At 39.5% G+C, this 21,909-nt stretch overlaps 1 protein-coding gene across 1 annotated transcript in view; it reads left to right on the top strand.

Annotated features, from left to right (window-relative positions):
- Positions 1-20,432, top strand: part of LOC126298036 (ero1-like protein) — a 75,659-nt gene extending 55,227 nt beyond the window's left edge. Inside the window, exon 12 of the mRNA XM_049989357.1 lies at positions 17,658-20,432. Coding sequence (XP_049845314.1) covers positions 17,658-17,733 — 76 coding nt within the window. The 3' untranslated portion in view covers positions 17,734-20,432. The remainder of the gene's footprint in view (positions 1-17,657) is intronic.
- The last annotated feature ends 1,477 nt before the right edge of the window (positions 20,433-21,909 follow it).

Genomic DNA, 21,909 nt, shown 5'->3' with positions numbered 1-21,909 from the left:
TATCTTAGCCTCAGTATTGGTTATACTTATTAAACTGAATGTTTGTGGAACACATTTGCATGCTGAGCAGTTGCAAAGCTACAATGACAGAAATTATGTAGTACCAGTGAAATCTCAAGGTTTGTTAAGCAGCCTATAAAATGATATTTGACATAGACTTGTATCATTTTTAATAATATAGTTTACATTAATAGCTGTAGGTGTTTAGGGACCATAAGAGTTGTTCTGGCTATGTGCAAGAATATCCATTCTTGAAGATTCATTTATACCAAACATTACTAGACTGTCTTGTTGGATTAACTTTTTTGATGAAATAAATTGTAGTTCATGTTGAAGTGTCTTATCAATTCTGCAGTAATGCAAAATTAGAATTGCATTTTATCACAACCTGAAGAATATACTTCAAACTGAAAGTATAAAGTGGAATCCATGTAAATGGTCATGGAAAACATAATGAAAGTAAATCGCAGCCTGTAATTTTATACTTTCGTTCTGTAAGTAGTGTGCTCTGATTGTTCCCATTAGTTGTCTTGGCAGTTATTGTACTTTGGTGTCTTCTGTTCTGTAGCCAAATAGCCACATTTCCATTGAGTGAAACTCTGGCCAGTTTTATGGTACTGATCAAGAAAATTCTGCACTTTATGGTGCAGTATTTTGTAAAGTGACTTAAGTAGACTTTCATTGGAGGAAGAAGGTAAAGTTCAGTGTTACATCAGTATAGGAATCCTTAGAGATTGGTAACTAATTCATTTGGGAAGGTAGCAAGGAGCTATCAGCTGTGGCATCATTGAAGGACCTGTTGCATTTACCCAGTTGATACAAAGTATCTGCAAAAAATCTAAATTAGGATGAACAACTAGATACTTGAACTTAACTCGTACAGTGTGTGCATGCTGTACCATAACTACTGTAGTTCTTTATAATGTTAAGGTTCTGCTCTCCAAAATAATAATGTATGGTGTAAAAGCCACTAGCAATTCAAATTGTATCTCCAGCCTCCTCGGAGACCTACTCAAATTGGATCGGATTATTTAAATTTTTACTGGTCAATAAGCCAGTGATCTAAATTGTACTACATTATTGTATTCTAAAACATTTTTTTTCTCAGAAATCCATCACAAGTGACTGTACAATGTTATATCCATGGTTAAGACTTACCACATGTAAGGTTGTTCCCACAACTACTTTTCATACAGCATTTATTTAATTGAAAGATTGTGTTATTTGATATCATAAAAATAGTACGCAATTGTTGACTGTGTTGCAATATGGTGCAACAGAAAAGTGAGTGGAGCCTTCATATGCACTCGGATCCCTCATACTGTATTCTCATGGCCCCTATGCAAGACATATGATGGAGGCAACAGAATTGCTCCACAGTCTTCCTTGAATATTATTATTTCCCTAAATTTAGCAAACATAATATAGCAAGAACCAGTTCTTTCTCTCTTTTTTTGAAACATTCCCATTTAAATTCACTGAGCTTCACTATAGTGCTTCTGTATGGACTATACCAACCTGTTATAGTCCACTATTATCAGTAGACATAGGAGTACTACTAGGCAGCAAGTTCTGCAGTGCTATGGAGAGTGGAGGGAAATACTGTGTGATCTTGACAGCTTTTCTTGCACAGAACAGGGCTGTGGCAAATAGCAAAGAAATCATCTGAAAAAAAGTCAGTTCTAAAAGGTATGACAATCAAAAAGTGATAACATGGGAATGAAAAAACAGTTAGTAGATTTTATGAAGAAATAAAACATCAAAATTTGAACACAGAATGTGAGTTGTGTGAAGGAAATGTTATTCCTCGAACTTTACACTGTAAGTAAATGTTAGTTGGTCAGTGTGTGAGGAGTGTTGTTCAGTGAAAGTGTGTTACTGTGCACCTGTCAGAATCTGTCCCCCAAGAATACCTGAGTGTACATTGCTCCTCCCCCTCCTCTCTCTCTCTCTCTCTCTCTCTCTCTGAAAATGTTTTTGTTCTCAGTCTGCCTGCAGTCACATTGCTGATGGAACATTCTTTAAGTCATTGAAATATAGCTTTAATCAGGAGAACTTACTTCACTTGTAGCAGCTATTCTATACGCACGACCAGGCTTGATGTATCAAATTTCATTTTCAAGTGCATCTGTACAAATCAACACCATCTTCCATATCATCACGATATGATTCAGCCACATGTTCATGACATCCAGGCCTTAAGTACATGCTAATGATGTGAAGACTTCAGCACATTTTAACACTGGGATGTATGTGTACAATTTGAGTGGCAGTATGCTAATTCTGTATTGGTACTCCTATGGTATGCATGCATATTTTCTTTTTACTTTGGCAATATTTATTTACGGCTTGGATATTATGAACACCAGACCAAGCCACATTGTGATGTCAAGAAAGATGTTAATTATTTCTAGAGGTGTACTAGAAAATGAAAGTTGATATTTTGAAAGCAGTGGAATTAAAAAAGGGAGCAAATAAAGTAGCTCTTACAAGAAAACTAAGTGATTCATTAAAGGCTTAGGAGCTGTAGCTTCTGCACCCTGTTGTCAGTGATCTGGAAAAAAACTAAGCCAAACGTAACTTGCCATGCACTGTTACACAAGATATAAGTGGAGTCTTGTGATACTAATAAACACATGCAAGCAAACTCAGGGTATACACTGCTTGTTATCATTGCAAGAGCCTCAGGTACTGCCTCATAATGTTCCAGCATACATTCTCAACTTCACATTCAGGCAACCTGAAGAAAAACTAACTACAAAATGCTTAACATGTTACCCAAAGTTCATGCTTGATGCTGTCCTGGAGCTAACTGAAAACAAAATGCAATCGAAGTTTGAAATTCTGTTTGCTCATTTGATAGAGTAATGTCAGATTAGTTTGGCATGATATTTGATGCAAGGATACTTGTTTACAACATTATAAAAGCATGAACAACAATCACTGGAGTACTGATCTCATGTTGTCAACCGACCAACTTCCTTGTTACAGAATGTGCCTCGGCATTGTGTCAATTGATTCATTCCTTCCCAAGCAATGTTTTCCCGGTAATGTGATACTAATCAAGGCCATTTCATTTCCACTGTTTACACTTAAAATAAGAGCTATGGAATAGCTATTTTCAGCACATAGAAAAAGTTCCCATTTGGCTAAAATTCTTGGGAGCTTTGCTCTTTTATTACATTGTCATAAGTTATTTCATAATGCATACTTCACACACCAGTCTCGGAAACTGACATACAGCCAGGAGAACGGTGTGCTGACCACATGCCCCTCCATATCCGCATCCAGTGATGCCTATAGGATGAGGATGACACGGCGGCCGGTCGGTACCATTGGGCCTTCATGGCCTGTTTGGAAGGAGTTTAGTTTAGTTTTAGTTTTATACTTCACACATATATGGAAAAATACCAGTGGTGGTAGTGGTGAACAAGCAGTGCAGAATAATCACAAAATGTGAGCAAACCCAGGCTGTACATAGCATTGCCTGGAGGTCTTGACAGCTTTAAATAGCAGCTTGATGTTATTGGAAAGAAATAAAACTAATGTCAAGTATTATTGTGAGTATTAGTGATAAAAGCTGTAGAGACTAGGGATGGGCAATATTTAACTCAATTATTAAAATAACTTTGTTATGAGTCATACGTATCAAGCAAATAATGAGTTCTGTGCTAGACCCTTTTTAATTGTTTATAGGGTAAGTTCCGCAAACAGAAGGGTGTATTTTCACCATTCACCTAGATTTTGGATAGCAAGGAGAAAATTATTTAGTTGCACACAAACAGTTTTGTGTGGTGTGTGTGTGGTGTGTGTGTGTGTGTGTGTGTGTGTGTGTGTGTGTGTGTGTGTGTGTGTTACTTGCGCACCTGCAGTGTCTTAATTCCTTCTGAATGTTTCCTCACAGGCATTTCATTCAACAATTGTGACTCATTAATAACTCCATGTGTGTACTGTGTCACTCATAGCTGGAATGTATGTGTTTGTTCAGTAGCTGTTAACAGGGCAGACTGCCTTAACATACAGTATTTATAGCTTCAAGTGTGTTCTTGACTGCAGTTCAGTACTCATGTATTATACAAATGTGTCATAGTATTGGAAAGTGAAGTATAGGAATTTTACATTCAATTTTGTGTGTAGTTGTGTATGGTTTCCAGTAATGAATAAAAGAGAGAAATACCCTTATTTTTGGCGATTTTTTTCAATTGGAGATAAAATTAACTAAATTTCTCTTGATTGTACATGCTAGCAACATCAGTGACTTGCAAGAGGATTTTTTTGAAAACAGGCATGTAATAAATGAAAGTTGCGCCCTCTGAAGCCAAATGCATCAAAGGGCATCAGGGTCATCCATGACCATATTTTTTGTAAGTGGTCAGCCAGCTACATGTTCTTGTGTAATTATTTTAGTTTTCCTCTAGTGTTACTTGCAGTTTAGTTGTGTACGTAATGCTCTGGCTGAAAATCTGGATTATTTGGGAGTAAATGAGATGACTGTCCGAAAGGCAGAGAAGCACTATTCATTCATAGGTACGCAAATAAAAGGTATGGAGCATAGCTAGCTTCCGGAATGCACTTCCTTTTTCTAGCTGTAAGAAAAACATGCATGTGCGTGTGTGCCTGTCTCCCTACATTGTGCTCAGTTGACTGCCAGCTCTTTACATGTGTGAATGAGTGAGTGTTTGTGTGCCTGTTTTTTCTATAGCTAGAAAAAGAGAGTGCATTAAAAAAAAAACCAGCCAAGATCTGTATCTTTTGTTTGTGTGCCTATCAACAACACAATGCTTCTGTCTTTCATTGCATTTCAATTAAGAAGTTTTATGACATCTGACCCTATTAATGTTATCTTGAAGGCTGTGAGACTGCGTGATTCTATTGTTGATAGTGGATGAGGTTGGGAGAGACGGGGTACAATTGTGTAATACTTACTCTTCCTTCTTTTATAAAATTTTAGACATTTTAACCCCATTTGTTTCTTCTAATTTTTGTAATGGGAACTGATAACCTGGTTGTTGAGTGTCCATGAAGCACACACAGCAAGTGTTGTAAAGATTTTGTTTTTAAATATGAACTCTTATTTGTTGAAGGAAGCATGAATACACTGTTCTTGGATAAATGATTTCCTTTACCGCATAAAATACCTATGAGACCTTCCTACACTAATGTGATTTCAGGTTTTTGTGTTCTACATGACCTATCCATCAAATAATTAATAGGTTTCTGGTTCAGACTGCAATGATGCAATCTATTATTTGTAATTAATAGTGTAGCCCATTTCTAGTAGAGTCCAATAAATTTCTGCTGCAAAAGTGATTTTATTTAATCCCAGTAGAGTCATGAGGCCGTGAGGAATACAGCTGGTGGTGTGGGAGAAGTGATACTTTGACACATGGAAGGAAATACACATTTAAGGTGGAGACTGTAATGAATCTAGGTGACAGCTACTATACCTCAACAAAGTATTAATCCAGTAGTTCTATTTTGATTCTACAAGATTAAATTTAAAAGCATTTTCTGTTTTCCAGTGCCATGTGCAGTATGTAGTGTTTTGACTGGGACACAATTGAAAGTTAAAGTGCAAAGTTATGTTTTCAGTGAGCCGTTGATTGCTGATGTGTGCCTACCTTACAGCTTTACATATGTTACCAGTGCAAAAATATTGAATCTTGTATGGGTAGTGTTAAACTTTTAATAAATACCCCATGTACTGAACCATGTAAACCTGCCAACTGTCAATTTGCTGATATCGAACCAGGAAATCAATATTGCTCTTTAATTCATAATGACCAGTTAATACAACATGATTGCTAAGCAGTAATACAAGCAATTATCTTACTTTCTCAGGCAGACCAAGAGCAACGGGCAGTGTCTAATATTGACTGTATCAGTTGCATTTGAATTGCCTTCCCACAGATGGGTCATGTCTGTTGTGAGCATCTGTGTGGGCCCTGGCCATTGGAGCATCTCTTCCTCTTCTGTGCTGCCGTTATATTATATGACCCATTTTTCGACTTCAGGTCTATTAAATGATTCCACTCAGTGGTGACCTTGCCATTCTGGAAGTTCATAATTCTGGTCTCTCCTTTTCTTACCACCTAATTTTTCACCTACTTTTGTGAGATTAAGTGTTGCCACTGCTGCCAGGTCTAATTTTACCATTTCTGAATTTTCTAGTCAATGACCCATGTGGGGAAGGTCACTTAATGTCGTGTGTGTCCCACCCATTGTGCAACTCCATCTTGAGCACCTTTAGCGCGAGTGGTTACAGCAATATGCCTAAAACTTCACATGGTAGCCACTCCATTGTGAAAGGGGGGATGGTGTGGATTATCAGGTACCTGCATGGTAACTGAAATAGATTCAACTTTTGCATGCTAGTGGCTGAAAAACACTCAGCAGTCTCATCAAAAGTAAAGGATGGTTCTAATATAGAACAATATAACTCTGACTTTTCTCTCACAGTGTAGCCAAGGAAGATAGTCAACTCAAGAGACAACCTAGAGATATACTCCCACAGTATATGATTTGATCTGGGACCAACAGAGAGCACTTTCTGAAAACTGTTAATTCTTCGTGGTTTCAGTCAATAAAATGAAAAAGAGCTTCATCTCGATGTGTCCACCCAGCTGATCATGGGCATTGCTCTCCTGTGATGAGGTCAAGAATATTCCTGTTATTATTACACTCAATGACCACCTAACTGTTGTTTGGGGCATTAAATTTAGCTGCCACTAGATACTGCAGACATACAAAAAACTGTGCTGCAGTAACATAGAATGACGTCTGTCCATTTTGTCTGCGATGTACAGCAGGAAGCGAACAATAATAGTCAATACCATTGCTTTCATCTTGGCCTATTAGGGTGCCACTTTTTTTGAACTTGTTAAAAGAATGACACACAACTATGTGAAAGCATATCTACATCTACATCCATACTCCGCAAGCCTCCTGATGGTGTGTGGCGGAGGTTACCCTGAGTACCTCTATCGGTTTTCCCATCTATTCCAGTCTCGTATTGTTCGTGGAAAGGAGGATTGTCGGTATGCTTCTGTGTGGGCTCTAATCTCTCTGATTTTATCCTTATGGTCTCTTCGCGAGATATACGTAGGAGGGAGCAATATACTGCTTGACGCTTCGGTGAAGGTATGTTCTCGAAACTTGAACAAAAGCCCGAACCGAGCTACTGAGCGTCTCTCCTGCAGAGTCTTCCACTGGAGTTTATCTATCATCTCTGTAACACTTTCGCGATTACTAAATGATCCTGTAACGAAGCGCGCTGCTCTCCGTTGGATCTTCTCTCTCTCTTCTATCAACCCTATCTGGTGCAGTATTCAAGCAGTGGGCGAACAAGCGTACTGTAACCTACTTCCTTTGTTTTTGGATTGCATTTGCTTAGGATTCTTCTAATGAATCTGTGTGGCATCTGCTTTACCGACGATGGAATTAACTGCTTCCAGTTGCTGACCTGCTATTTTGTAGCTAAATGATAAGGGATCTATCTTTCTATGTATTTGCAGCACATTACACTTGTCTGCATTGAGATTCAATTGCCATTCCGTGCACCATGTGTCAATTTGCTGCAGATCCTCCTGCATTTCAGTACAACTTTCCATTGTTACAACCTCTCGATACACCACAGCATCATCTGCAAAAAGCCACGAGGTCATTTATGTATATTGTGAATAGCAACGGTCCTATACACTCCCCTGCGGCACACCTGAAGTCACTCTTATTTCAGAAGAATTCTCTCCATTGAGAATGACATGCTGTGTTCTGTTATCTAGGAACTCGTCAATCCAATCACACAATTGGTCTGATAGTCCATATGCTCTTACTTTGTTCATTAAACGACTGTGGGGAACTGTATCGAACGCCTTGTGGAAGTCAAGAAACACGGCATCAACCTGGGAAACCGTGTCTGTGGCCATCTGAGTCTCGTGGACGAATAGCGCGAGCTGGGTTTCACATGACCGTCTTTTTCGAAACCCATGCTGATTCCTAAAGATTAGATTTCTAGTCTCCAGAGAAGTCATTATACTCTAACATAATACGTGTTCCAAAATTCTACAACTGATCGACGTTAGAGATATAGGTCTATAGTTCTGCGCATCTGTTCGATGTCCCTTCTTGAAAACGGGGATGACCTGTGCCTTTTTACAATCTTTTGGAACGCTATGCTCTTCTAGAGACCTACGGTACACCGCTGCAAGAAGGGGGGCAAGTTCCTTCGCGTACTCTGTGTAAAATCGAACTGGTATCCCATCAGGACCAGCGGCCATTCATCTTTTGAGCGATTTTAATTGTTTCTCTATCCCTCTGTCGTCTATTTCGATATCTACCATTTTGTCAACTGTGCGACAATCTAGAGAAGGAAGTACAGTGCAGTCTTCCTCTGTGAAACAGCTTTGGAAGAAGATAATTAGTATTTTGGCCTTTAGTCTGTCATCTTCTGTTTCAGTACCATTTTGGTCACAGAGTGTCTGGACATTTTGTTTTGATCCACCGACCGCTTTGACATAGGACCAAAATTTCTTTGGATTTTCTGCCAAGTCAGTACATAGAACTTTACTTTCGAATTCATTGAATGCCTATCGCATAGCCCTCCTCACACTACATTTCGCTTCACGTAATTTTTGTTTGTCTGCAAGGCTTTGGCTATGTTTATGTTTGCTGTGAATTTTTCTTTGCTTCCGCGGCAGTTTTCTAACTCGGTTGTTGTACCACGGTGGCTCTTTTCCATCTCTTATGATCTTGCTTGGCACATACTCATCTAACGCATATTGTACGATGGTTTTGAACTTTGTCCACTGATCCTCAACACTATCTGTACTTGAGACAAGACTTTTATGTTGAGCCATCAGGTACTCTGTAATCTGCTTTTTGTCACTTTTGTTAAAGAGAAAAATCTTCCTACCTTTTTTAATATTTCTATTTATGGCTGAAATCATCGATGCAGTAACCGCTTTATGATCGCTGATTCCCTGTTCTGCATTAACTGATTCAAATAGTTCGGGTCACTTCCTTTGTCCATCTGTGATCTGTTTTGGAAACGTATCTTCATACTGGTGCATGTGAACATCCTCTACAATGAATCACCAACCTGCATCAACTGTGGGGAGCATCATTCCCTGAGATGACTGATTTTAGCTGTTTTTATTATAATGTAAGATAAAGGTAATACATTACTTTTGGTTATCTGACTTGCCATAAGGCCAAGAATCAACATGTTTACATTTTGAGATGAGTATTAATTTTGCTACAACACTGAACATCTCATTTGGAACAGAGGTGACTACATCCTCATGCCACATAACATCCAGCCCTGGTGGCCACCTGCATATGCTAATTCACATGGGGGACAGGAATGTCCCTCCCTGTGTTCCCTCTACACCTGCATTAGGAATTTCAGTTTTCAGTTTGCCACCCCAACCAGAAGTGTGTCCCACGGGAGCTACCCTCCTCTGGTCTCTCACAAACCGCTGTCTTATGGCCAGACAAAAGCTTGGAGCTGAAGTGGACACAGTCTACAAAGTGAGCCTGTTGTCCTTCATCTCATATTCCTGCCTCGGCACCTCTCAACTAGAGATAATATATTAGGAGAAAAAGGATGAAAAGTGAAAGAAAGGTTAGGTTAGGGTAGATATGATAGCTTTATGGACACTGGAGTCACTACTCCTCCTCCCCCCTGTCCCCTCAAAAAAGAACCATTAAGCTATATGTGAAGGGGTGTGCCAGTAGTGGTGCAAGTAGAATCTGAAACTTGTCCCCCTTGTTGTTTCCATAACCTCTGGGTACATCCACAGATAGCAACCAGTGGAACTCCTATCACTAATTTAGCCCTCCCAGTGGTCTCTGGTGACTATCATTTTAGCCAGCAGTTTGCACTGACCTTCAGCAAAGCTATTTTACTATATCTCTGCAAAACACACACATACCTTACCATATACAGATACTGAGTCGTTTTACAGTATCGAGCGTTGGGCCAAGGGTGTGTATTGATACAAAGACCATCTACAGTGGAAAACTATGGCTCAGTAATCCATTGGAGGCTACAGCTGTACACATAGACTCTTATCTTGTGTTAAGAGTATCTCTTTGTGGATAGGTAGGTGACATATCAAGAGAGAACTGTGCTGATTTCTCAGCCATACCTGCATCTTTCATCATATTAGGTGACTTCAATGCCCATAACCCTTTATGAGACCTCAGCCTGAGATAATCTAATGGAACAAATGTTCTCAAATCATAATCTGCGTCTACTGAACAACGGTGCCATAACTCACTCTAGAGTAGTTCCTGAAATATTTTTGACTGTAGATGTCACATCATAGTCTTCTCCTATCCATCCACATCAGTGCATGACAGTCGATGTCCAGATTGTCTTGCCTGTAACACCCACACCTGATTAGATGCCAAACTCGATGAACCCTCAAGATAAGCTCCTTTAACTGGGGCCGATATCCATAAAATATGGGTGTGATTGGCCTACCTGAAAGTCTGCTGCCCCTAGATTTATGGGTTCACTTCTTAAATGTATCTCTTCCTTCCTGTGTGAATCTCATGATTTTTAAGCTAGTGACATAGAATTTTTGAAATATGATTTGCAGACAACTCTCGGGATGACATGAATTATATTCAAGAAGAACTTTCATAGAGTTCAGGCAAATTACATTTACAGGAAAATAGATGATATTCTGCTGAAAGCACTTTTAGTACATAATGCCAAAGTGGTTTAATTTCCAAATATGACTTTGTGCAGTAGAATCAGCTTTGTAAGGTTGACACTAAATCACTTAAACGGCAAGCAGTGATATTATTCCACTGGGCATTGTGCATGAAAGACCAAGGTTGACAGAAATCAGTGAGGAAAACTAGATGACCACTGATCATAAGCCAAATACTGCTGTATTACCAGAGTAATCCGGACAGGGCAGTGCAAATTTTAGATACTTAAAAACTATATAATTAGTATTGTATATAATTAGTATATAGTTATTTATTAGTATATAATTAGTATTGTACTGAATGCAAAGTCACACTGTGTGAACTGCAGTGCTTCAATATTTACCTACAAAGCAGAAACTTTCCATAAAAACTCCTCAAAGATGATTACAGTACATAAGGCAAGCTTTATGCTTAATTTTTATATATTTTGTGTCAAAGAACCATGATGTTTTCTCAAATTCTGTGCATGTGCAGTTGACCAATTTTTCCTCTCCTGAAACCAATGTTAGAAAAGATATTGCTTTATACATGTCAATTCAAGACCAGGGTATCTCGCCACTTTATATAAGAAAGTCAAGTGTTTCCATTAATTCAAGTATTATTAATAGGCTACAAAAATTTTAATGGTTTATGAGCTGAAAATGTGGTAAAAAAAGGCAGGTCTATCAGCATGGGTTTCCATGTTATTGCTAGCCAGGTTTCAGTGTATATGTGACTGTAGGCTTTCCCGGCGTAAACTATTGAAGGTTTCTCAGGTCTCTAGCCGGGTGGTAGTGTTGATATCTCGCAATGTTTTGGGAAGTGCCATACTACCCATCTTCTGGCGAAGTGTCGAGATTCGGATTCGCTGAGAGCGGGCTATTCATATGCACGGTCGCCCCTCCCCTCCACTAGACCTAGGGTGGCTGCGGTGGACCAGCAGCATGTGCACAGGGGTGGATATGGTGGCCGCGTTCGATTCTGTCTGCGTCCGCAGCGGAGGACATCGATGGGTGTGCTCCCAACGGATTGCCGTTATCGCAGGGTTTCATGCTGCGCTGAGTTGGTATCCGTCATTGCTGTTGACCAGTGGGGACATGCAACTACAAAGGGAGGACCTATTCATGAGCTTCGACGTGGCGTCGCTTTTCACGAAAGTGCCCCTTCAAGACTTCTTGGCACTTTTAGCCCAGCACTTTGAACCACAAACAGTCAGCCCCTTTGTACACACACTAACAACCACCTACTTTCAGTGCAACGGGGAATTCTTTGAGCAGATCAAATGTGTGCCCATGGACTCCCCGTTGGCTCCTGTGATTGCAAAACTATATGGAACATTTCGAGGAGGTGGCCCTTCAAACTGCCAGACAGAAACCAAAGCACTTGTTCTTCTATGTCGACGACACTTTTGTCGTATGGGGACTACACCTTCATGCAACAAGCTGCCACGATCCACCACGAAGATAAACAGTACTGATCACTCTGGTACGTAGGGCGTGCGCTGTCTGTGACAAAGACAGCCTACCATCTGAGCTGCAACAGCTGAGGGAAGTCTTCCAACAAAATGGCTACAGTGAAACACAGATCAACAGAGTGCTTAAAAGGAAGAAGGATGGTGGTGATGATGATGAAGAGGAAGAAGAAGACAAACGACTCGCATTCCTTCCATACATGGGTCTGCTCTCGGCCAAAATTGCATGACTTCTGGGCAAATAAAATATCAAAACCGTTCTCCGACCACGGCCGAAGACAAGGGAGCTGCTAGGTTCTGCCAAAGACACGCTGAACCTTAACACTCCAGGAGTATACAGCATCCCATGCGAATGCAGAAAACAATACATTGGGCAAACACAGTGCTGTATATTGAAACACTGCGAAGAACATATCAGATGTGTGCGACTAGGTCACACAAAAAAATCAGCCATAGCAGAACACAGCATAAATGAAGAACACACCTTCAACTTCGAAAACACGAAGGCACTGTGCTGAGCATCTGGCAAAGGATCCATAGAAATATGGATTCACGACAATCTGGTCAACAGAGATGAGGGATACTAACTCAGTTCAGCATGGAACACTGCGATAGCGGCAATCTGTTGGGAGCACATCCGTCAACGTCCTTCACCGCAGATGCAGACAGAATGCTTACAACAAGAACCGAATGCGGCCGCCAGGGGTGACTGCCATCTGCAGTACCGCGCACACGCCGCTGGTCCACCACAGCCACCTTAGGTCTAATTGGGGGGGTGACCACGCGTATAAATAGTCTGCTCTTCGCGAATCTTGACATTTCGCCAGAAGATGGGTAGTATGACACTTCCCGAAACGTCGTGAGATATCAACGCTACTACCCGGCTGGAGACCTGAGAAACCTTCATCAAAGGTTTCAGTGTGTTAACACTGCACACTGCATTAATCTTCAGCCTTACCCCACATGTGAAAATGGATGTTACTTTACACGACAACCAGTCAGGAGTGCCTTTTCTACAGGACTCCTACCCTCTCCTCCACCCAGTGGAACCAAGAAAATGCTACAGCCACTAAAGAGTGTAGATTTGTGCTCTGATGGTATAAATGCCACCTGTTGTTGGTTAACCTAATGACCTTAAAAATGCTTTTGCCCCAATCTGTTACATTATCAAAATAACACTGACTATACGTAGCTACCTTAGGGACCAACACCTGTTCTCCACAGGTGTGTACCAAGGTACATAGCACCAGTTGATGACCAATATGCATGGCATCTACCTGGATGGTGCTACACACACTGACCTGTTACCTTTAGCTAAACACTTGCAGTGTACTTCAGCAGAATCTCAACTACCCTTCCACTTTCCAACTCCATAAAAGGTGGCTGGCATATACTGACCTGATTTTTATAGGAGACCACTTGATACTATGCAACTTTCCTTTCAAGTACTGGAAACTTATCAGCATTCTGATGCTGACTTGGCACCATGCCTTGTGATTGTAATCACAATCAAATGTTACAGCATGTATCTAAAGAAGTCAGAGACCATTTTCTTTCAATCTATAATAGTTTAGCTCAAAGGAGATGTAACAAATGAGACTAAGGAAAGTACTGGTGTCCCAGTATTGAAACTGGGTATGAGATAGGGAGTTATAGACCAATCAGCCCCACAAAAATACTGTTCACATTTCTGGAATGAATGCTAATATAATGGGTGTGCTGAAGGCACCCGATGTAGATTTACACATGGCCAGTATACCAGTGGACGTTTAGTTCACTGAATGTGTTCCATAATCACAGCTTTCACTTGTTGCCAAAAATAGATCACCGTCTTCTCTGATCTCTGATATACGAAAAGTCAGACAGCTCACGGTACCACTCTATCCCCACTACACTGCCTGAGTAGTGTTGCAGAGGCTCCCCTGCCAATGTTTATTTGGGATATCTTATCCTACCAGACATTTCAGATTCGAGTTGATGTTTCCCACACTACTACTCATGCACTACAGGGCTCTGTGCTGTATGTGCCCTCCTTTTTCTGATAGTGATCAATGTTCTTGCTGGGTTATAGGACCGTCAGTCTCACCCTTCTTGTTTGTTGAAGACTTCTTCATTTACTGTTGCTCTTGAACCAAGAGTACTGTGGGATGTCACAATAAAAACACAATCCTTGACTCTCGCTCATGGCTTACAGTTTCTTGCTGCCAGAACATGTACACTGTCTAGTCACATTAATGTGGCCGTTTGTCGAAAGCCTGAATGACCACCTTTTGCAGTCTGGACCATTGTGAGATGTGCAGGAAGAGATTTGGTAAGATACTGGTAGGTACTGACAGGACTGTGGAGTCATGCTGACTCCAGTGCTGTGGCCAGATGCTCTAGGTTTCTCAGTTAAGACTCTGTGGCACTAACAGCTTGATTGAGTTGGTCCCACAGATTCTCAGTTTGTTTTAAATCCAGGAGTGTGGTGACCAGGGGAGTATGGTAAACTCATCCTGGTTCCCTTCGAACCATGCACTGACACTGCAAGATGTGTGACAAGTTGCATTGTCCTGCTGGTAGATGCCATTGTGCCAAGGAAAGACAAACTGAATGTGTGTGTGTGTGGGGGCGGGGGGGGGGGGGGGGGGGGGGGAGACGACATGGTGCCTTAATGATAGATGCAAACTTGTGTTGATCTGTTTTGCCTTCCAGAATGATGAGGTAACCCCTGGCCTGGACCCTTTAAATGAGTTTTGGAGAGTTTTTGCTTTCAGATGTTTCAGGCTGTTCACACCAATGGCCATCTGTCCGCTGGAGCATAAAGCATGATTCATCTGAATAGACCATGTGTTGCCATGCAGGAGATGTCTGGTTGTGGCAAATTCCAGCCTGTGTCACTGATGAATAGCAGTCAGCATGAGTGCATAAACCAGGCTTCTGCTGCAGAGGCCCATACGCAGCAACGTTCACTGAACGGTCATTGAAGAGACAGTGTTGGTAGCCTCTTGGTTCATGTGGATGGTCAGTTGCTCAACAGTTGCATGTCTGTTCTCCCATACACATCTCTGCAGCTGTCTTTCATCCCTTTTATCTGTGGCCCAAGGTGCAGGGCAGTTGTCTCGGCATCAGTTTTGGATAGTGCCATTTTGCAATGCAACAGCATACTTTAATCATGGTGGCACATGAACAGTTTATGAACATAGCCATTTCAGAAATGCTTCCACTCTTGGCATGAAAGCCAGTGATCGTGCCCTTTTGGGCATCAGATAAATCGCTCATTGCTCCGTTTCCACATTATGACAATGGCTGCACTGTTTATGGGTCCCCACAACCAGCTTTATACCCTCCACGGCTAGTGCTGCATCCTATCATCTGTGAGTGGTTATTGCACATTGATGCTGAGCGTCGGCAGTGGTCACATTTAATGTATTGGACCATGTATAAGGCATTTTTCCCAGTGTAAAATAGTTTGCCTGCATCCAGAACTTAACTTCCCTCATGTCTTGTCCAATGGTGTAGTCGTCTCACTTTATTGGACTCGTATTTGATACCCAGTTGTCGTGGATTCCCCATATTCACCAGCTGAATATTGTGCTGGTTAAAACATGACACTATGCACTGCCTTGGCTGCATCTCCTTGGGTGCAGACCACTCCACCCTTTTGAGGCTTCACACAGCCTTTGTTTTATCTCGTCCAGGTTATGGGAGCCTGACTCACAAATTTGCAGCTTGTTGGCACTGGCTGCTGGAAATGACACACCAATATGGGATCAGAGTTGCAGTTGGTGCCTTTTTTGGAGAAGCATTGTGGACAGCCTCCTGGCAGAGGAAAGGGTTTGTTCCTACAGCTTATATGTCTTAAGTTGCTACTCTGTTATGCAATCCAGGTCTGCAGCTTCGCTGAACATTTTGATCACCCCATCCTTTTTCTTGGCTGGGGCATTAGACTGCTATAAAAGAGGCCCTGTTCTGGAGTTCCAATAGTGGTTTGCGTACAGTCCCTCTGCTTAAACTGCTGCCTTTCCCCACTCCATAGTAAATGACACAAACTCTGTTTTTCAGCATTTGTTCCTTTCAGTCCTTGGTGGATATCCCAGTTTAAAGACTGTTTACACTGACTGCTTAATGGTTAAATATTGAACCAGTTATGCATACACACATACCAGAGGCATGAAGTAGATCCTCTACTGGCAATGTCTTACTGGTAGAACTGATGGCCATTACCTAATTACCTATTAGGATCTATATCTGCAATACTTGATACTTAGTGGCTGTGAACCTTGTTTCACCTTTTATCTGTGAATGAAATTAGTATATCCTTGGCCACTATGGTTTTGTTGTCCACTGGATTGATGCCTGCTATTTCTACTGCATAATCAACTTTGGGGAGGAGCTGGTACGGGTTAGGGATTTGTAAGCTGAGGATATTTGTCTGGTTCCCATTTCTCATATGTTTGCCATTGTAAAATGTCATAAAACATCAAGTGGGAGAACTAAATTAATTTCCAAAGGAGTGTATGTGTGCTCTATTTGGAATTAATATGTTACTGTTATAAATTACATTTACAGAATGTAATGCCGTTAAAAAAATGGAATGACCTTGAGCTGTTTTACAGTACTATTGATGGACCAAGTTTCTTTTATAAATTTCATCACTTAAAATTTCTATTAGGTCTCCAGTGTACTATTCAGAACCCTTGAAATTTCAGTGGGGTATGTTATGTCCTCAGGAAATATTAAAAACCATTATTTGTTACCAAAATAAAAAATATAAAAAGGAACAAAAACCCCATTAATGTGATTTTCCCAAGTGATAGCCCATGCTTTGAGGATTAGTTTGGAAAAAAATAGGGATTGTTCACTTCCCTCAGTGTTATGTTCAATGTAATGGTTAACCATTTTTTTTTTTTTTTTTGCAAAATAAAATACAAAGATGTAAGTAAACATTTTTCCTGTCTTTGTGATTTTATTTAAAAGTTAGAGAGAGGTGTTTGTTTTGTTTTCCTAGAATCCTTATATCGTAGAATATACAACCTCAAAATTTCAAACTGTATGGGTGACAAATAAAATGTGGTACCTTCAGCAAATGTCATTATGTACCATCACAATGTTAAAAACAACAAAACTTCCTATCTTTGAAGTGACATAAAGTGGAAGCAGTGATAAAAGGCTGAAATTTGTTGGGGTTCTCCCTAAGAACAAAACATAAGCCAATTTACATCGAAATCTGAGTAGTAGTAGAGGGGTTTTGGGCGCACGTCGAAATGGTGGGTGAGACATCCTGGATAACTTGACATAGAACTGAGCTCTTATTACCTCATCAATGCAGTATATTCAGTTAATTACAGGAGACATACATAATTTTATTTTACATAACTATTCATATATTATTAATGAAAGACCATACATGTGTAAGATCAATGCAGACAGTTTTTATCAATACATCTTTGTAATTTTGTATTAATATACTGTTATATCTAACACATTGTTATGGAATTTACAGATTATCGACAAGCATATATGAGCTGGGACACTTCCGCAGTATGATGAGCCGTCATGCTGGGAAGGATTTTGCTTAAAAAAGTCTACAACTGAAGGACTTCTGAGGAGGGCAAAACATCACAATGTTGTGCAGACAGTGTTATTTATTTTTAGTGTTAAATGTAATTTAAGTAAATGGTGTATTTTTCCTTTCCTAGCTTGTTCCTAAAACATGGTCTCACAAGTGATGGAGCCCTCGGGTGTCATCAGTGACTCTGTGAAATCCTACTTGTCAATCAGTTCTGCCATCAGTCATGCATGTCCGAATTTTGACAGCTTCCATACAAGACTGCTCTGCTGACCTTATCAGTGATTGAAAATTAAACCTTAATCCTCCTTCATTACTTCCATACAAATATACCTCTCCTACATATCATTCACAACTTCTTGCTGTAGTGATAAACTGGTTTCTGGATTATATGTCATGATGCCAGTATTCATCCAATATTTTTGTCACTCTTTCTTTTGATCTGTACTTTGGCTGACTACTGTTTAATATGTGCACTAATCACGGAAATTGTGTTTGTGTGATTGGTAGATGATGACTGGAAGTTCAGATTGTGTCAATGAAGTGTACACTGCTCACAAATCTGTTTTTGTGTGGGTATGTGTTAGTCCACCACCCAGTTAATCCTAAACCAATTGAAAATCTTAAGCTAATACTGTGCAGTACTGCTGACTAACTTGTTTCTCACTGGGTGGCACTGGTGACTGAAGTTGACAGGCTTCTCTTACAAAACATTTCATGGTCTTCTTTGTGAGTTTGTCTAAAGACACTGTACACCAAACTATGGAAGTATAACAACTTGAGAGAGTAGCAGTGTCATGTATCAGCTTTTTTGTACCATAATTTATGTTTACTGTGGCTAACAAAATCTCCCTGTGAAAGCTAATCACAATTGCTAAACAATTTTCTGCACCAAAGGTGGACCATATGTTGGTTGGATGTTCTGCACAGTCCAACACCAGGTGCTTCAGCATTTGCCTTACCATTGCTTCAGAGTCTTTCTTTCTGACAATTTGTTTCAAATGTGCAGGAAAATAATTTACTACTTAACCTATTTTTCCATAATCCACCTGGCATGAACAATGAATAGAGGGAAATGAGCATTTATTTGCTGTATTTACTTACATAGGAACATAAGAATATCTCCATCAGTTTTATTTAAATTACTTAGCAACAGAAGAATATCAGTTTTATTAAAATTACATAGTAACGGAAGAATATCAGTTATATGTTCCTTTCATGAAAGTAACTCATGTAAGTTATGTAATACACTGTACTGAAAGCAAATGATAGTCAGATAATTAATGACACAAAAAAGGATACAATTTTTATTACGAAGTTATCAGTATAGTTGAGTTTTAGGAGCATGGCTGATGTGAATACCTTAATTTCCATGATCTCTTAGGAAAAGGTTTTGTTTACCTATGTACAATTTCAGATAGTGTGTGTACCGGTTCTTGTACTGTAAGCAGTTGCAGATTACATTGTTGTTGTATTTGTACATAGTTTCAGAATGGTGATAGCTGTTTTTGTTGCCATTCATTGTTGCTCATATTGTGCAGTTAAGATAATTTATGTACAAAGGTAACAGTAAATTAAAAATAAAAATGTACCAAATTAGGGACAACAATCTGAACTATGACAGCAGGAGAGCGCTGTTCCACATCTCCTGCTTTTAGATGCAAGGATTTCTTCTCCAGGAATTAAGGGCAGAAGAGTTTGCATTTGAAAAAGTGAAAATACAGTAATACAATGGATAAGTTGCATGGATTGTTATCTTTTTTTATAACAACTTTCTTGTATTTTCAAAGGAAACAATTTGCCCACTTTTATAACCTTTGAGAAGTGGCACCTAGAAACTCCAACTTTTGGCATCTGTTTCATTATCTGAAAAATAGTAAATACTGTATTTTACAAGCTAATTTACTTCAATATTTATTTTGGGTCTTTATTATTGCATAGGAACATTGTTGCAAATAATGTTATTGGAAATTTACAGAATAAGATAACTATTTTGCATTCTTGGTTGGAGAGTGCTCTTAAATGGTATTTTTCAGTATTTGTTGCTACAAAAAGAAATAGTGTGTTCTTTTGACTCGTGTAATTTATTGCACAGTATAGATCTTCCACTTGGTGCAAAGCATCACAAGAGAGAGTGAGTGAGTGAGTGTGTGTGAGTGTGTGTGTGTGTGTGTGTGTGTGTGTGTGTGTGTGTGTGTGTTTGTTTTATAGTGTAGTATATAGATATAATGAGAGCAGTAGTGGTTAAAGTAGACCAATATTGAACCCATGACATCTTTAATTGTAATATTACAGGACATACTCTGTTGAATGTGCAGTACAACTGCTCAGCAACTGCTACTGTTGTACTGAAGAAGTGTATTGTATGTGTGTGAATTACGCAATTACTGCACTGATAGTACTTATTATATTCACATGTTACTTACATTATGGTGCTCTGATTTATATTTTATTTCTGTGCATATCATTCCTGAACATGAAGTACTGGTTTTCTTAAAATGATTTACCAACTCTTTATAGTATCACTAAAAATAACTTTTTCTTTTATCAATATATGATAAGGCAAAATTTAATAGTTACTGAAATGAAAATCTTGTTTTATGAACATAATTAAAGCCATGTTATTTCATTTGTCATATCTGCTTTGGAAGTCAGATGTATAATGTATTGTACTTCGGCAAAAATTTGAAATAAACAACAGAAAAAGTCTTTATTCATTTTGAAATAAAAATAAAAGTAGTCAAGATAAAAAAAAAACTTCTACTCCACATTTGGGAACAAGCCTATGCTTTTGAGAACTAGTGATTAATTCATCTTGTAAATTTAAGTAGGAAAACCACAAAAGACATCATAGACCAAGAGAAGTATTGTAAGGTAGCACAATAAATTAAAATCAGTCATGAAATTGATTAATGGGTTGTGAGGTAGTCACAAATTTCCTTGTGGGCAAGTAGGGGAAAGGAGGGTGGGGAACATATTCAACAAGATTGAAATTGTAATTGTTTCAGAGGAAAATTGTTGTTTTCCAAAATGTTCTGGTACTGGATTAATAAAGTTAATCAATGTTAATATGGTGGTTTTAAGGCTTCAGATGTTTAACGTAGTGTCCGTACAATTGAGAACAATGCACAGTACATTTATAGGGCCATGTAAAACTGTCAGATAAGTCCTCTTTTGGGATGCTGTTCAACTTGTGCGTCACATTGTCTTGAATGTTGTTTATGTCTGCACTTTGTCATTTTGTGGTAGGTCCATGTTGATAACAGTCTCATCACCCGTGATGTTTTTTTACAGAAAAAAATTGTCTGCTTTTTGCATTGAAATCAAGTCACAGCAGTTGTCCGCACGTCTTTCATGTTTGGGAGTCAGTGTGCTGGACAGACTTTGCACATTCTATTCTCTCTGTCAAAAAGTTCTGGACAATGTCTTGAAAACTTGATGTAGATGTGCAGTTCGTTGCTCCATTGAAATTTGTGACAACAATGTTGACATGCTACGCCCACATGCCTACTACTTCACACTGCCTGCTCGCAACTGATTGGTCGAATGCACATCTTTTATTTAAAGTTGCTAGTTGAAGCTGCCACTTTAGTCACTGTGCTGACTTTGCTTACACGCTGGGAATGAAATCAGTCAGAAATCTTTTTGAACAGACAGTTTACGGCAATTCATAAATTGTAATTATAGTTCTTAGAAAAGAACAAAATGTAAAATTTGTTACCGTACTTTATTACCATACTTTCGTTACTTCCTTATCATGGGTCACGTTTTAATGGGGAATGGGTTATCTTTCAGTAACCTAAACTCCGATTGGAATGTGTACCGCAGAGATAGGCTGGACAGTGAAGGGGGAGGAGTGTTTATAGCGATAAGAAGTGCAATAGTATCGAAGGAAATTGATGGAGATCCGAAATGTGAAATGATTTGGGTGAAGGTCACGGTTAAATCAGGCTCAGACATGGTAATTGGATGTCTCTATAGGCCCCCGGGTTCAGCAGCTGTTGTGGCTGAGTACCTGAAGAATAATTTGGAAAATTTTTCGAGTAGATTTCCCTACCACGTTATAGTTCTGGGTGGAGATGTTAGTTTGCCGGATATAGACTGGGAGACTCAAACGTTCATAACGGCTGGCAGGGACAAAGAATCCAATGAAATTTTTTTAAGTGCTTTATCTGAAAACTACCTT

The sequence above is a fragment of the Schistocerca gregaria genome, chromosome X (genome assembly GCF_023897955.1).
Source record: "Schistocerca gregaria isolate iqSchGreg1 chromosome X, iqSchGreg1.2, whole genome shotgun sequence".
In the NCBI taxonomy this organism is placed as follows: domain Eukaryota; kingdom Metazoa; phylum Arthropoda; class Insecta; order Orthoptera; family Acrididae; genus Schistocerca; species Schistocerca gregaria.
Note: the sequence above shows the minus strand (reverse complement) of the source record. Positions and strands in the feature narration are given on the sequence as shown.